We start from the raw sequence: 17362 nt of genomic DNA, 5'->3' as shown, positions 1-17362 counted from the left end.
GAGATGTGTTCAATTGCTTTTATTTGTGTGCCGGTCTGTATTGTCATCATGATGTTATGTGACACTTCCACTGTCCGCTCCGAGTGAGTGTGTGTGTGTGCGTATGCGTGTGTATTTGTTTGCATGTCAGGTGTGAACCTGCTGGAGACATCGATCGATCTTAACACCTTCCATAAAAGCTTGAGTACAATTTATAACCAATTTGTATACACACACACACACACACACACACACACACACACACACACACACACACACACACACACACACACAGAGAAACACACACACACAGAGAGAGAGACACACACACACACAGCTGCTGCTGCTGCTCTTTATCTTAATGGAGGCCTAATGGGAAAGGCAGTAAAGTCTGTGTTTAGGATGTCAGGCTTTCTTTTATGAGAAGTTGTAAACGTCCATGAACAGAAAACCTGTCGCCATAAAGCACACACGCCACATTTTATGCTTTTCGTCCCGGCCCTGAAATATGGTATAATATATTTCTGCAGCGCAGTTGGCCAACAAGAGGTTTGCTGCTCTCGGATGACAACTCTCAGTGAACTGCTCAGGGGTTGAAAAAACAACTCTATTTTCAGCTTGACAGCTACCTCATTTTGAAAGTGATGTGAGCAAATGTACACTGAGTCACTGACAGCGATATGTGATGATTCTCCTAATCACATTAAGGACTAGGCCCTAGGCTGCAGAGCTTAGAGCTTTATCCCAAACATTATTTAAATTATAGTCTCATACTGTTTTTACTTAGGTTTTCCACTCCAGCATTCACTGCATGAGGCCAATCCTTAAAAACGATACTAAAACGTCCTTGCTAGCAGTTTCACCGCTGCACTTTTGTAGGATTGCATGATTTATTGCTCTAAATCCTAGCACGTTGTCTGTGTGAAAAAGGAAAAAAAAAATGAATTTTTTGTAATCAAATATATATATGCACTTATTCTACACAGTACGCTGACACATTATGGCCATGGTCAGAAGGGTCTGAATGACCCCGCACTATTGGGGTCTATTTATTTTTCCCCGACCCTGCGCTGGTCTAGCATCGTTCCCATTTTGTTGCGCAATCGTCGCTGTGTATTGGCTGCATGCTTGCCTCTCGCCGCAATGACCGAATTCTGCAGTTGCTCTCTCATCTCTCAAGGTGTCAGACAAGCTAATACACAACAAATCATCGTTCTTTGTGTGCTGGCTGTAGTAGGTGTGAAAACAGCAGGCTATGATCAAGTGCTGCTGTGACTGGCTGACCAGGGATCAAATTAGGCTACTGCAGCACAATATATCGGAGAACTAAGTTATTTCTCTGTTAAGGTGGCCTTACACTAGCCGATTTTTTTTCAATCTGAAATCTGATAGCACCACACACTACAGGATAATCGGAGCGGGGCAGAGCAAATATCAAACATTCTTGATGTTGATCGGGCCGATCCCGATCGCGCTTTGAGCGGTCGGGCACCCCCCGAGCGTAAAAAATGCCCGATTATCGGCTAGTGTAAGGCCACCTTTAGTTAAAGTGAAAGCCAAGAGAGAATGCACGCACAACAAGCCCCCATGGACTCAATGGTGTGAGTGATTTATGAGTGCCTTGTGAAGTTACTTATTCGTTGAGGTGAAAACATTCGATTTAATGTCATTCCATTGAGTGGGTGCCTTTCTTTTTTATGTTGGCTCCACTCGGATCTCAGAACCAATTCCGGGGATCCCTTAGGGTTTGGGTCCATCATTTTGAACCCGTAATGTTTAGATTTGAGCTGTTGCTTGAGTTTTGTGCTTGTACTATATGTACACATTACATATTGTATTGGGACCCCCTTTGCTCAGTAGCCTTACGCTAAAGCTCCACCAACTGTGTTGCGTTGCGTTGTGAACCAGGGCGAATGCTGCAGTTCAGAAACTCTGAAACTTTTAACTGATTCTCTCATTTATTTCTGTCCTAGCACTTCTTGTAAAGACCTTTGAGCTACTTTACTTTTTTGTCTCAAATCACACCACCCAGTGACGAATCTGTGCCTTATCCACCCTCATCCTTCATTCTCTCTCAAAGGCCAAATTAATTGGCTTGGTTCGAAAGCTGTTCTCACTGATGCCTTTTGTGTTTCTCTCTCACTTTCATTTCTCACCCAACTGTCTGCCTGTCTGTCTGTCTGCCTGTCTGTCTGTCTGCCTGTCTGCCTGCCTGTCTGTCTGTCCTCTGTTTTCATCTTCTTTTCCTTGCAGCCTCCCAAAGTGAAATGCCTCACCAGAATATGGCACCCTAACATCGCTGAGACCGGAGAGATCTGCCTGAGGTAACTCGCCCTCACACAACACCAACTATCATGTTTAAATCCACATGACTTTTTCTTGCGTACCCCATTCTTTCATTCACACACACACACACACACACACACACACACACACACACACACACACACACACACACACACACACACACACACACACACACACACACACAGTTTCGAGCAGCATTGGGCCAAACACATTAACGATGAACACAATTTAAAAAATTAAGGTTTACAGACTGAATGAACACCACTGTGGCATTGCGTCACGGGCGTGAGAACAGAGTTTTGTGGTTTGACTTTGTACTGACGGGAGCTGACATGCGTTGCAAGGATGACATGCAGGAAAGAACGAATGAAGCTTGACAGTACATTCTGGTGCAAATAATTATATCAGCAAAAGGCTTTATTTACTGCACGGTACATCTAGCCTGGCTAATAAGCCAGACCGAATCAGCCGTTGGCAAAAAAAATTGCCTGTCGGCGGATTACGGTCTGGAGAGGCTCAATTGTACGCCCATTTCCTACACCAGAGAACTTGTGTGGCCAATCGGGACACGGTATGCAATATGGGCGGGCTTTGGTACAGTGACGTTCAATTCTTGAGACCTTTGACTGACAGTAGCTCTGACCAATTGTGTCAAAGAGAAAATGTTTGAACCCGCCCCCCGGGAAACAAGATCCATACACAGCATCTCCAGACTCAAATACCACACGACAGTGTGATTTGAGTCTGGCTTATTAGCCAGGCTACGGTACATCCACAGCAACTGCATTTACTATTGTTTTGTATGTGTCTGCAGCTTGTTGCGGGAGCATTCTATTGATGGTACGGGCTGGGCTCCCACCAGAACGCTAAAGGCAAGTATCATTTTGTTTTCATTTACTGTAACAAGAACTGACCTAACTTGTCATTCTTCCTCACTCTTTCTCATCATTCTGTATGTCTCTTTCTTGAACCAACAGTCTCTGCATAGAATTTGGTGTTTGGTACCTTCAGTGTTGGTTCAACTCTGAGGGCATGGGTCCATTTTTACATTCTCAGGGTATTTTGCTGTGTAGACATTCATTATACGAATGTATTCACAGATTAATATTGTATTTTTAATGGGATCGACTTTATGCGACTTGTAGGGTTTGCCGAGGGAAAGCAGTTGACTCTGTTTAGGCTGTCGGTCTGATCTTAACCTATTTTATGTATGTTAAGATTTACACAAGGAAGAATGGGAAGATGGGGGCCATCGTCAGCGAATAATAAATCACTTCATGAAGGAGGATTTAGGAGAGACATGTGACAGGGACAAAGGGATGGAGGAGATTTAAACAGGGCATGACCTAAAGACAAGGTGTAAGGTGTATTTGATATAACATAAAATATTACATATATAAGAGCAATTGTATTGTGATTGCGACCATAGGTCGCAGATTACTATTAAAACCTGCAAAACCTGTCCGTCCGTCAGTCAGGTCACGCCTCCATATATGGTTGTCAGTCCATTACGCCTTGTGACATCACGCGCCTCCATATATGGTTGTCAGTCAATTACGCCTTGTGACATCATGCCTCGTGAGTCGTGACACGTCACAACACCATATATGGCCGTCAGTCCATCACGCCTCATGACACGCTCCATATATGAAGATCACGACACTGACCTCATCAAACCCTGGATAGCCATACATGGAGAAGACTGGATCATCACCTAGATCTGCATATATGGAGCCGGCCAGCAACTCTACATCTGACCTCAAACCCTTAGATCTACATATATGTCATTCAAACTCTAGACGGGCCCGCCCCAAAGTTATTAGTGCAGCAGCGCCCAGCAGCCGGCAAAAACTATAGTCCTCAACAGGCCCGAAAATTAAGGTCCGGCCCTACCTGGGCCCTCATCAAACCCTGTACACAAGACACTGCCCCCGCTGCCACCCTTAGATCTCCATATATGGAGCTGACCTGTTCTGGTTGATCTGACCTAATAAAACCATGTACACTCAAGATACGCTCCATATATGGCTAGTACAGAATTCATTCCATATGTGGATCTGACCCCCCATGCCAAAGCGCCAGCGTCTGTCACCCAGGCGGATGCGTGCACGTGACCTCACCCGTCCTCAGGGCGTCTTACTGGTGACTTCCACACTATATATTTTATGCTTTAAATTCTTTACCTATTATTTATTGTATGATGTCTAGTGGTTATGTTGACTACTGTTCCATACCAATTTGCGATATTGTGACACTAAAGACAATCCAATCCAATATACAGTACTTTATGTATCTGTTACTGTATATGGAGGTAATTCTGTCTGTTCTTTAATAATTACTTGTCCTGTCTGTGTTCACAAAGTGTCTGTGTTGCTGACTTGTCAGCGAGATGGGATATTCTACTACAGTTGAAGTACTTTAATCAGATCATATGCTGCTATGCTGTATCCTCCACGACTGCATAGGATTGCATAACACCCAAATTTAGTTATGGATTTTTTTTTCCTTGTCTGAATCTGTATGAAGATGCTGTTTAAATTCTGCAGAGAGAAGGAGTTGCTCTTTCCCTAGCCTCGATACCCAGGCTTTCATTTCGTCTGCACGAAACTCTTTCCCCAACTCTCTCCTCCTTACGCTGTCAACGTTTGGACACACAGGGGCCATATCTTTGTAAAATCAGTCATCAATCATCATATTCAAAGTATTGCTGCAAGCATAAGCCATAATGTACGGGTTGCACAGTGCTTGCACATCCGTTTTATCCGCCACTTTTTTCATCATTTGAGGTATAGGGAGGCAGGAGATATAGGACTCCACGGTGTGAGTATAATAGATTTAAGCACTCAATTGTTCCTCAATCAAAATAATAATCAGAGATTAACTGACTAGTTGCACTTTATCAAGGGAATGTGTGCAATATCTCTGTTTTGTATGTTTGTGTGTTTCATGGTGTTTTTCTTTTCTTTTTGTCTTATTTCTTTTTCTGAATGTGTATATGTATGCAGCTGTGACTCTTATCTCCAAGACACATTTCTCCTAAGGGAGACAAATAACGACAACCTTGAACCTGGCTCTGGAACGTGGCACTACGGGATAACTTTCAAATGCTCCTATACCTCACACTGAAATGATGTTGCCAGAACCAGGAGTCGCATAGTCTGTGTTTAAGTGTCCCTGAGCAAGACACTTAGCTCCCTGGGCTTTAATGATGATTTATTTGTATTTATTCAGTGAGGTCGCTGTCCAAACTACTGTCTGGTTAGCTCTCCGTTGCTATGCAACGCGCGGCTAGGCTGTGGTCCGTCAGTGAAAAGGTTCCCCTCCGTTCACTTCAATGTTGAAACCCTTTTATCTCTGATTTATTTTCCCAGATTGATGTTCACGGCTCAGTGTTGCTCGCGGGACATTATTAACGTTTCGGGTGACTTATAAAAAGATTGCTGCAAAATTTGCCAGGCCGATTTTACGTCTTCCAGTTCAGGGGTCGTGAATTTGGGGGTCTTGGGGGAAAATAAAACTTTGGCTGAAAAGACGTGGCACTACGGGATTTAGGAAGCGCACTACCAGGGCAGAGGTAGCTGGTTTGTAAAGTTATCTCCTTGGATTTTGGCAGTTCTTTAACATGAAACATTGAATAGACCGTGACCATTATAGTAGGAGCTCTGTATGTATAAAATGTAGGTTTCGTTTTGTGAGGTTAGGCTACTGCTTTGTGTGTGCGTGTGTGTGTGTGTGTGGGTAAACGGTAAATGGTGCATTTATATAGCGCCTTTATCCAAGGCGCTTTACATAGATTGTGCATTACATTCACCCATTCACACACATTCATACACCGATGGCGGCGAAAACCATGCAAGCCACCAACCAGCACATCAGGAGCAATTAGGGGTTCAACGTCTCTCAAGGACACTTTGACACTAACTACGGGTTCGAACTGGCAACCTTGCGTGTGTGTGTGAGTGAGTGTGTACGTGTACGCTTGCCAATAGAACACACTCTCATGGTGTCTCTCAGGCTGTACAGTCGCCAGGCTCACAGTGCCCTGGACAGCAATATTTTAATGCTTAAGTAACCTGTCAGGTCAGCAGGGACTGCCAGGTCGATGAAAACACACCTTGGATTTATTGACGGTGATTAATCTTTCCTGGAGCAAGACTCCGTTCATGCAACTGTCCTGCAAAATGACCCGAAAAACATTGACACTAATGAAAATACAAACGTATTAGTTATTGCTGTGATTCTAAACACATGCTTTAAATTAACCCTTTACCGATTTTACAAGTGCATGTCCCCCCCCCCCCCCCCTTTCTTTCCTTTCCTCACCATTTTTTGATGGAATTTCAGCCTGAAAGGGTCTTTGACCTGAAAGAAAACTTCCAGTCAAAAGATTGTTTCTTTCTTTAATCCATGGTTGATACGTCCTGTTAATTCTCACTGGAACTCTTGTGACCAAACAAATTAATTTAAGGGCTTTATCTCATTATAGAGAGCGAGGTCATGAAAGGAAAGACCCGACACCGGTAAACAAGATGTAGTCAATTCTTTTCATTTAAATGCAAATCCAAGCTGTCAATCAGGGGCCATCAAAGGAGGGTGAGCTTCAGGGTCCAGAACATGGCACGCCTGTCTGTTTATTTTGACAGTGTTTTTTCCTCCCGCTGCACTTCCTCCACACTACTATCAACTCATCCTTAATTGGATTCTGCTGGGTTTCTCTGAGGAAATAATAAGAGGCCCACTGTAGCGATAATAGACTATTAGCCTTTGTTATTTGAAAGCAGACTCCATGTGCTCAGGCCTTCTATATCCTCTTTATGCTGTATGCCACACTTACTTATCAAAGAGACCCTTGGGCCCTGCTTGGGATGGGATTCATTACAGCTTCCTTCAATTTTAGTTGTACCGCTTTGCTGTTGTTCAAAGTTTTCTCCATATATGGGCATAAAACGGACACAGACAGTCAGACAGACGATGTCTGGGTTTGCGTATTTCCAACTTGGTGGGCACCTGGGGGAATATTTGAATTTGGGTTCCTCACTGAGAGAAGATCCTGGACCTCCAGGGACAGGCAGCTATACTGTAGTTAACCACCAGTGTTCAAACTATTTGTACCACTGACCATAGCTGCTGCCTTCAGACACTGACTGCACATTATATAGTCCCCGGCTCCCCTTAATACTTAGACATGCCTTTTGGAATTCCACATAGTCATACATTATTCCTGCTAGCAAATGTATTATTCATTCATTCTCTCTCTCCCTTGATTTCATTATTGCGCTCTCCCTCTCGCTGTCTTTTTCCCATTCACTTTTATCTCTAGTGAATGCTTCCTTTGCACCCCTTCAACATCATTAAAATATCTAAATCATGTCTTGTCCTTTCTGGGTTTCAAGATTCAAGAGATTCAAGATTATTTATTGTTACATCCCATTATAAGTATACAGACATGACGATAGACACGCCATGGGGCCACGTCAGTGTTCCGCGGAGGCCACAGGCTCCAATGAGCAGACCGCGGCCATCTTACCATATAATTTAATGGCAAGGTGCAACTTCCCATAGACAGCCATTCATCCAAACAGAAAAGTCCTATCTGATTGTATTAAACAATGTCAAACTCACCAACATTGCAGCTGTACGAAAAGCTTGAAGAATTCTCTTTCTATCCAAGTGTTTGTTTCATAAAAATGTTATGAGTTACTTTCTGTCCTTGGCAGATGATTATTTTTCTAAGTGTTGCAGTTTGGAAGTGCTCGTTATTTATCACTCAACTTCCCTGCGTACCACCTGTTTTGAATTTGCACATAATGCAGGAGGAAGCAAGACATTGCTTAACTGAAAACGAGGCGGCAAGATGTATTTATGTTGCGTTATTCTGCCCTGTGTGGTGAAACCTGTGTTCAACGTTCTAAGGAAAATCAAGTTGTTTTCAAGTTACTTCTGGTGTTCGCTCTCCTGCTCAGTCTTCCTGAATGTCCAATAACTGCTCTGTGCTCTGTTTTCCAGGACGTGGTCTGGGGTTTGAACTCCTTGTTCACCGTAAGTTTTAATTATTTATTATTTTACATTTTGTGCGAGACAGACTTACATATTACAGAATGTGGTGTATGAAGAGGCAGAGTGCAATTTGCACAGATTTTGTGAAAGACCAAATTTCCTGAAAATATCCTAAATGACAGGTTTGGCCTCGACAAAAGCAACCTACTATCTTTTTTACTGATTTTGAGCAAGTAAGACAACATTTCCTCTAAAAGCAATTTTATTAATTTAATTGTATTAATCTAACGTTGTTTGCCATTCATGTTAACCATAGAGTTAAAACCACTTAAACTAGAGTCCCTATTCAGGGGAACTATTTTCTGGAAATAGATTTGGTGTAGAGGGGGGAAAGGAGGGGGCGTACAATAGACCCCTGGGGGACGCCGGTCAACAAAGAATCTAGGGTTTAAGTGGTTAATGGAGACAGTAAGAGGAAAACAGTTTACCAGTAAACTACAGCTAAACGAATCGTCTCTGCAAGATGGTTACACCAGGTTTATTCATGTAATTTACAGACATAATACAGCCATAATCTCTTTCCTCAGGGGAAACAATCCTCTATCAATGTGAAGAACACTGTCTATGCCCTCGGATAATAGGGATTAAAACCAGACAGGATAAAATTATACATTTACTATATTCAATGTGTGTTTAGACGGGGCTGTGTGAGGAGTGAGGACAGCCATAGTTGACGTATAAGCGGTATTCAGATTTTGTTGGATTACTTAGAAACTGCTTGAAAGGTTTGATCAGGGATCATATCTATACATACATACATACGTATACATACAATCATACATACATACATACATACATACATACATACAGTAGGCCTACATATATCTTTTCAGTTCTATTGAAGACCCTTTATGTCTGTACGTGGGTTTTACAAATATTGAACCAATGAAAAGCGCCTCTGACGAAACCACCTAACTCTATTGTATCCTCAAACTGTCGGCCAAACCACCTAACTCCAACTTTGCAGATAACGGGAGTTGTTTTTTCCATCTTTGATTAGAATGATGAAGTCAGATGGGGAAAAAATCTCGACATTAAAAACCTCCTAACTCCACTTGAGCTGTATAAGTAAATGGTGATAATATAAGGACACATTCAAGTATCTAACAATGTATAAATAAAAGTCACCATACCGACTTTGATGAGGCAGTATTGTGTTGATCTAAAAACACGTTTTTGTTTTTTATTTCCGGAAGTTATTATTTTGGACATAGCTGGTTTCTACACGCACACACACACACACCCACACACACACACACACACACACACACACACACACACACACACACTCAAACACAATTAAATGATTACCGAATAATTAACCAGTAAAGTAAACGGATTCTGTAAACCACCGCATTACTTTTCTGGGGGTAATTTCTGCAGGTGTAATGGGTTCACTGTAATGGAGGAGAGGAGAGGTCCCTAAGCACGGCGCTGTGATGATGATGATGAGCCTCAAGCGCCTGCCCTGTCATGCTCTCAATCTTTACTCCTAATCAGGAAACGAGCCGCAGGGCCACATCCGACGTTTTATCTCTCTAATGACACCCTGCGTTTCACGTCGCTTTTCCCCGCGTGCCGTCTCTACGGCAACAGCGTAATTACGATATTTTGTTTTGACGCAGCTGCTAAATCCGGTGTGACAATACTGGTCGCCATTGGCTACAGGCAGGGGTGGAAAAAGTACTCACATTTCTTACTTATGTAAAAGTATCAATACTACAATATAGAAATACTATCCCGTTTCAAGTTTTCAAATGTATAAAAATCCTTGAAAATGTTTTCAAAGGGCCGAAATGAAGTGGTTAATGTATGTTTTGTAATAATCATAACCTACAATGTAACTAGTAACTAAAGTTTTCAAATAAATGTAGTGGAGTAAAAGTACAATATTTGGATCTGAGATGTAGAAGTAAAAGTACCCAAAATGTTACAGTATTTGAGTAAATGTGCTTAGTTACTTTCCACCACTGGCAGTGTGTGTGGCATTTCCAACTGGTATTGGTGCAGTTTAACATAATCTAGTACCAATCTAAGTGTCAACTGGAATCAATATTAATGACATTCCATTTTGCCAGATTCTCCCGGCAGGGAAAAACACAAGATCACATTTCCCTGCTCTTGCCTGTCTTTCCGACAACATCCCCCTCCACGTGTCTATCTCTCTTACTGTGTCACTTTCTTTCTATAACCTTCTCGTGCTTTCTGCAGGACCTGTTGAATTTCGATGACCCTTTGAACATCGACGCTGCAGAGCATCACCTGAGGGACAAGGTGAGTGAGAATGAACTGATCTGATACAATATTTGGTAGGAAAATGCATACTAAAAATGTGAGGGGCGCTAATATATTAAAGTCTAACTCATGTTGCTATGATTAGTGATGTGATGGTGATGTAAAACAAACACAGACAAAACAAACATTAAACTCTCTTTATTGTTAATGGCATTTAATGTTTTTAGTAACTAAACAAACATTAAACTCTGTCCGTTGTCATTGGCGTTTTTAATGTTTGTTTAACTAAAAACAAACATTAAACCTGTATATAGGAGGGGTTAATAAAAAAACATGCTCAGGGTTAATAATGTATCCATATGTAACTCAGCGAATGTACAAATTGTAACGTTTGTACACTCAGGATTTTATAGTGATTTTGTTTTCCTGGAGGATTAAGTGGATTAATCTGATATTTAAATTGATATAGGATCTAGAGCTCAGTCATCCACTTTCAGTGTGAACACGGAAACAAAATGAGTTTGTGTTCAGGTTCATGCCTTGGTCAACTCTAAAGTAACTGGAATTCTTAAAGATAACTACTGTATGTTAAAATGGTCCTTATTTTGAAATGTCTTTGTTGCCATGGAATTTGCAGTGCGCCTTCATGCTTCCCGGAGAATGAACACTCCACATGTCCTTTCCTCTAGTGCAGCTTAATTAAGATGGCTTAAGATGGCTCAGGGGCCACTCAGCGAAATAGTCAGTGATTTTCTAACACACTATGGCCCTCATTTATCAACTCGCACAAGCGGAGCAGCATTGTCTGAACTGCTGACATGCTGTCACAGGCATCTAAACATATGTTTTCACTCCTAAAATGTATAAAACTAATAATTAATAAAATAAAAAATATATTTTGTAATGGCATGTCATATGAAATTGGTAGGATATTTCCAAGTGTGCAAGCAATTCAAATCGCGCAATTAAAAACCATGTTGCAAGTTAGATGCTTAAGCCATTTAAACAGTGTTTTTCATGAGATGAGCGCATACTGGTAGCCCCCCGACCCCCCCCCCCCCCCAGACAGACAGAACAGGAGCGGAGGAGGAGATGCAGCTATTTGCAAAACAGCATTTGTCACGGGCTGTGCGTGTCCAAACTCATTCCAATGACGTGAGCAATGTTATTTAATTAATGCTTCAAAGAATCACAGGTTCAGGTTTTCGTTCACTAATCTTATTGTATATTAAATGAATAAACACTTTAATAATTGTATATACAACTAACAACACACAGTGACAGTTGCTTGCAAGTTGCGTGTGCGTGTGTGCGTGCGTGCGTCTGGGTGTGTGTGTATGAGAGGGGGGGTGAGGCAGGCAGCAAGGCAAGCGGAGGAAACGTTTTTTATTTACTTTTTTTCGTCATGTAACTATGATTTCCAAGGTCGTATTGCAGTTGTTCATGTCGCAAAAACGAGGGCGAGGCTTGATTTCATAGGGCGTGCCAGATAGATTTCAGCCGTCACATTTATTAACGTCTGAACGAAATTAAGGAAGGATCAGCTGTTTGCAATCACTTTATAAATGCCGTGGCGACGTGGGTGTACTACGAAACCTACACTCGAATTTGGGGCAGATTTTACACTCGATTGATAAATGAGGGCCTATGAGTAGTCTAAAAATTGAGGAAACACACAGAAAACGGCCAACATTTCCATCTAGGAAAGGCCAAACCTCATTGAACACAATTATTGTCATGTTATGACATGGAATGATTGATAATGAAATGAAGTTACAAAATTAGGCTATTATTCACAAAATGTGAACATGAACAGATTACTGTTGCAAATAAATCAAATATCAGAGGTAGACCAAGAGGCCAATACTACTGAAATTAATAAGCCATATCACAGTCTCATGGACTGGTACAAATAATAACATACCTATAAATTACAGTTTTGGAAACAAACATATATATTACTACTTTATGGGTTCATGCTCTCTGGATATAATGATGAGGCTCTCTGGACATGAATGAATCATAAACAGGCTTCATTCACCAAATGTGAATAGTAACAGTGCACAATGTAACATCAGAAAAAAGGCAAAATACTCAAATTAAATATAGGCCTATACTTGAAAACATCTTCCTACAGCTGGCTTGACAAACACAACAGAGAATCATGAATATCTTCCAGTGACATTCAGTCACACTTTACTAATTACTGCCTACAAATTAAAGCGAATAGTTTAAAAAATCAGCTAAATCACGTTTGATTTGGGCGACATCTGTTAAAGAGGAGGCAGGAGAGAGACGACATACATCGGGGGCGGTAAACACTAAACGCCACAACTATGTGACGAGAGAGAGAGAGAGAGAGAGAGAGAGAGAGAGGGAGAGAGGGAGAGGGAGGGGGAGGGGGAGGGGGAGAGGGAGGGGGAGAGATATGAGAGAGGGAGGGATGGAGAGAGAGGGACAAAAATGTCTTACTTAATGTTGACACTTGAGTGCATTTTCACCACTCATCATGTCTGGCTCGTATGGAGGTTCTGCTGTGTGCAGACAGTCTCGTATGGAGGTTCTGCTGTGTGCAGACAGTCTCGTATGGAGGTTCTGCTGTGTGCAGACAGTCTCGTATGGAGGTTCTGCTGTGTGCAGACAGTCTCGTATGGAGGTTCTGCTGTGTGCAGACAGGCTCTTATGGAGGTTCTGCTGTGTGCAGACAGGCTCGTATGGAGGTTCTGCTGTGTGCAGAGTAGACAGGCTCGTATGGAGGTTCTGCTGTGTGCAGACAGGCTCGTATGGAGGTTCTGCTGTGTGCAGACAGGCTCGTATGGAGGTTCTGCTGTGTGCAGACAGTCACGCATGCGACTGTCTGCACACAGCGTTGCGTTGCGCTATTTTGACTTGATAATTCCAATTGTTGAGAAGGCACATACTGTACATAGGTTGATCCGAAACAAGCCAGGAGGATCTTCTTTGCACGAGCACAAAACATGCTGTTTTCTGTCCACGCCCGTAACTTGTTTATACTTTATACCATACCATATTAACTAGGCATGTTAATAGTTAATCGATTAATCGCTGTTAAGAAATTCTTCAATTAAACGTAACCGTTAATAAATAATAGAAAATTCAGCGGTTCTATCATTGGGTGGTTTTCTGTGAATGTAATACTGTCTGCGCGTGCGTGTGACCGAGGAATGCACATGTGGGCTGGATAACCCCCCCCCCCCCCCCCACCTTGGTAACCACAGAAACGTCTCTACTTTTGCATGTGATGTGACAGACAAGACGGTGCACATTTCATTTCATTTTATTCCTCATACAAAATTAATATGCCATTGCCTGGCCCTATACTGTATCTCAATTGGTGAAATAATTATTTGATTAAGGAATATTATATGCCTTTTGTATTCTTTCTGTATCTCTTAGATTTAAAAAACAAATCAGCTAACCGGTTAATCGATTGATAAGGTTATCAAAATGAATCAATTTTAACACTTACACATGGGTAGATTGCTATGAATCTGGCTGAGCTCATTCATTCCCCTCCGCCGGTTGAACCCTAACTGTTGGGAGTAACCCTGTGACCTTTCCTCTAGCACCACAAAATGTGAATTTTGCATACAAGATAACATCATAATATAGGATTTCATATATAAGATTTCATCCTGAGATTTACTGGTTTTGTGGACTTACCGCTAGGGCTACCATATCCTTGTTTCTGTTCTAAACGCACGTAGTGCATTAACCACTAACACCTCAAATTATGCAGAGGCTGTCACTGTCTTCGAGAAAGAAGATTTTTTTTTTACAGAGTTCTGGGCTGAATTCCCTAAGACAATATACCTTTTGACCTTTTGACTTTTTTGCATCAATGAAGGTAGTTAAATGCCAACTCGAGCCTTGTGCTCAATGCCAAACATATCTGTAAGATGGTTCAAAAGAATAGAAACGTACCTTGGATACATTGTTTTACTCGTTTATACAAGACGTGTTCTCTCTATATTCCAGTCTCTCTCTCTCCCCTCTCTAACCCCAATTACTTTCTATCTTGCATGGATACTTCTGTTGTCCTACTCCCTGTCGTCAGTTTAATCAAACTGTCAGAAAGTGTTTGGAAGTCACCTCAGTTACTCTATGGATTTTTAATTTTAGTAATTGCTTTCTTGGGAGCATAATGTAAAACTTATGCACTGTCATACAACAGTGTTTGTTAAATGTTTTAAATAGCTCTATTCTGATTATCATTGCTATACAGTGATTGTTCAGTAACGGGAATGCCCATGTCTCTCCAGCTCTTTATTAAACAGAAAATGCATTTTCAGGTCGGGATACTAATTTCATCTAATCAGGATAAACAAGTGAAATTGGAAGTGATGACACAACAAAATGAGCCGACAAAATGGAACTCGAACACTATTAACACAACAGATTTCAAAATGTAGGCACTATTTAGCACTATTTAGGGCTTAAATGTGACACAGCATGCATGCTGCTACTGAACAGACAAGTTTGTTGGAGCCCATTCTGTAAGCTTTCCCACACAGTATTTCACCTTTGGTGCTCTTTGAATACACACAGCAAAATACCTAGTGTTCATTTAACTCCGATGAGGTTACATATGGAATAAAATTGACCCGTACCCTTTCCCATGATGCATTGGGTTATGCCCTTCAGCGTGTGATAATGGCCATTTGGCCCATTTAGGTAGGGGGTGTGTGTGTGTGTGTGTGTGTGTGTGTGTGTGTGTGTGTGTGTGTGTGTGTGTGTGTGTGTGTGTGTGTGTGTGTGTGTGTGTGTGTGTGTGTGTGTGTGTGTGTGTGTGTGTGTGTGTGTGTGTGTGTGTGTGTGTGTGTGTGTGTGTGTGTGTGTGTGTGTGTGTGTGTGTGTGTGTGTGTGTGTGTGTGTGTGTGTGTGTGTGTGTGTGTGTGTGTGTGTGTGTCAAATAGAAACATGTCACTTTTTTTTTGTTAGGATGAAGAACTAGTATTTTACCCACTACTTTAATGTAAGTGAACGCTTAAGTGGTCTGCTCTGCAGCATCCATAATATAAATTACCATAAGGCGTATATGCCTAGAATAATTGTATGAAATCAAGTCCATGAATATTGTTGGCATAATGGTCCGGAGGGAGGTATCGTTTGCACTACCACTCTGTGACTGAGAATAATGGTGTGAAATCTGTGTTACAGCTGGTGAAAGTTATCATCTTATTATTATTATTATTATTCGTTTTCAATCACTGAAATCAAAATACAGCCTACCATGAGTCCATTCACTGTCTATCTCTGCTTCTGTTATGTGCTGGACAAAAGGTTGATGCATAGAGAAGAAGTCTCAGCCTCAGCTCCACAGTGTTTATTATATTAACCCATTCAGAATGTTAACCCCTGTTGGTGTTATAAGCATTATGTTAGACTTTAGCTATTGAAAAATAGCAGATCTACAAGCTCCTACCGTGGCAACGAGTGCCGCACTACTAGCTTGTAGATCTGCTATTCTTTTTAAATCGTGAAAAATGTAGTGCAAATCTTTGAATGTATTCTTTCAGAGCGAACGTTTTTAACTCAAATCTTTGCTTCTGGGGGGTCCATGGAACAACATATTTTCAGATGGGGGTCGGCAGCCAATTGCATATATTTGTGGGGGTCCTTGACATGAAAATGTTTGAGAACGACTGACATAGAAACATGGGTTTTTCAGAAAACTGTCAGGATTTAGAAGGCATTTGTAGAATCTGGTCTCTGGTCTAAATGGATTAAAAACAGGTGGCTAGCGCACATCCAGTCCCTCGCTGGTGCTGGACAACATGTTGATGCATAGAGAAGAAAGAAGTCCACACAGCCTCAGCTCCACAGTGTTTATTATTATTAAAACACCAACATTCTATGAGACGCAACGTTTCGGCCTTCGCTGGCCTTCATCAGGTGACAATAAATTGTCACTAAGAATAATTTATTGTCACCTGATGAAGGCCAGCGAAGGCGAAACATTGTGTCTCATAGAATATCTTCTGCTGTGACCTCGTTGCTGTCCTGACGAAACTACCTAACTCCATTCTTTCGGGGGTTTTTTCCTCATAAATCAGTGGCTATTGATGAACATAAGTCTGTGTTGGTTGAAAAAATGTTGAACAAATGAAAAGTACCTCCTAACTCCACTTGAGCTGGATGTTTTTCTTTTGTTTTGTTTTTGTTCCTGAACATTTTGGAGTTGGGTGGTTTCTTCCAGACAGCAGAGATATACAACATAGTATGCAGTAGGATACTGTATACTACAGTATATGTTCTAGATACCATTACTGGTATACGTTATGTACGCACATGAGTTCAACACACATGAATATAACTATGATTATACAACCCTTTGAGATCAAAGACCAAAATATATTATGTATATTGGCAACCCATTCCATTTTCCTGGGAACCGCTTGAATGACCTCCCGTGGGGATCCCACAATTCACTACAATGAAAACGGTTCAGCGTCACTGATGGTCTGTGGCTGTACACTAAACTGGCCGAGACACCCCCGAAATAAGAATGTTTTGAATCCTTTGATGATGAATTTCTCACAGAGTTCATGAAAACGTAACACTCTAAAATCCTGCATTAATTTATCCATTTGTAAGTCAAAGTACCATCCAAATCCTTCTTATACAACAGAGCGTGTTGGTAATATGCTGTGTGACTCCCACACTGTATGCACTTGTGTCCAGCGGAGCCACTGAAGCCTGGCTGTTGCAACAAACAGGGAGACTTGTTTTTCTTTTGTTTGGTTGTTAATTTATTCACCTC

At 41.5% G+C, this 17362-nt stretch overlaps 1 protein-coding gene across 2 annotated transcripts in view; it reads left to right on the top strand.

The window, feature by feature from the left end:
* ube2f (ubiquitin-conjugating enzyme E2F (putative)) overlaps nt 1-17362 on the top strand; it is a 63940-nt gene that overhangs the window by 35148 nt on the left and 11430 nt on the right. For both annotated transcript variants that reach the window (XM_079517562.1, XM_079517561.1), the window contains exons 6-9: nt 2233-2303; nt 3101-3158; nt 8293-8325; nt 10555-10617. In XM_079517562.1, coding sequence (XP_079373688.1) covers nt 2233-2303; nt 3101-3158; nt 8293-8325; nt 10555-10617 — 225 coding nt within the window. The remainder of the gene's footprint in view (nt 1-2232; nt 2304-3100; nt 3159-8292; nt 8326-10554; nt 10618-17362) is intronic.

This window comes from Electrona antarctica (assembly GCF_951216825.1).
Source record: "Electrona antarctica genome assembly, chromosome: 13".
In the NCBI taxonomy this organism is placed as follows: domain Eukaryota; kingdom Metazoa; phylum Chordata; class Actinopteri; order Myctophiformes; family Myctophidae; genus Electrona; species Electrona antarctica.
This window is presented reverse-complemented; position numbering and strand designations above follow the sequence as displayed.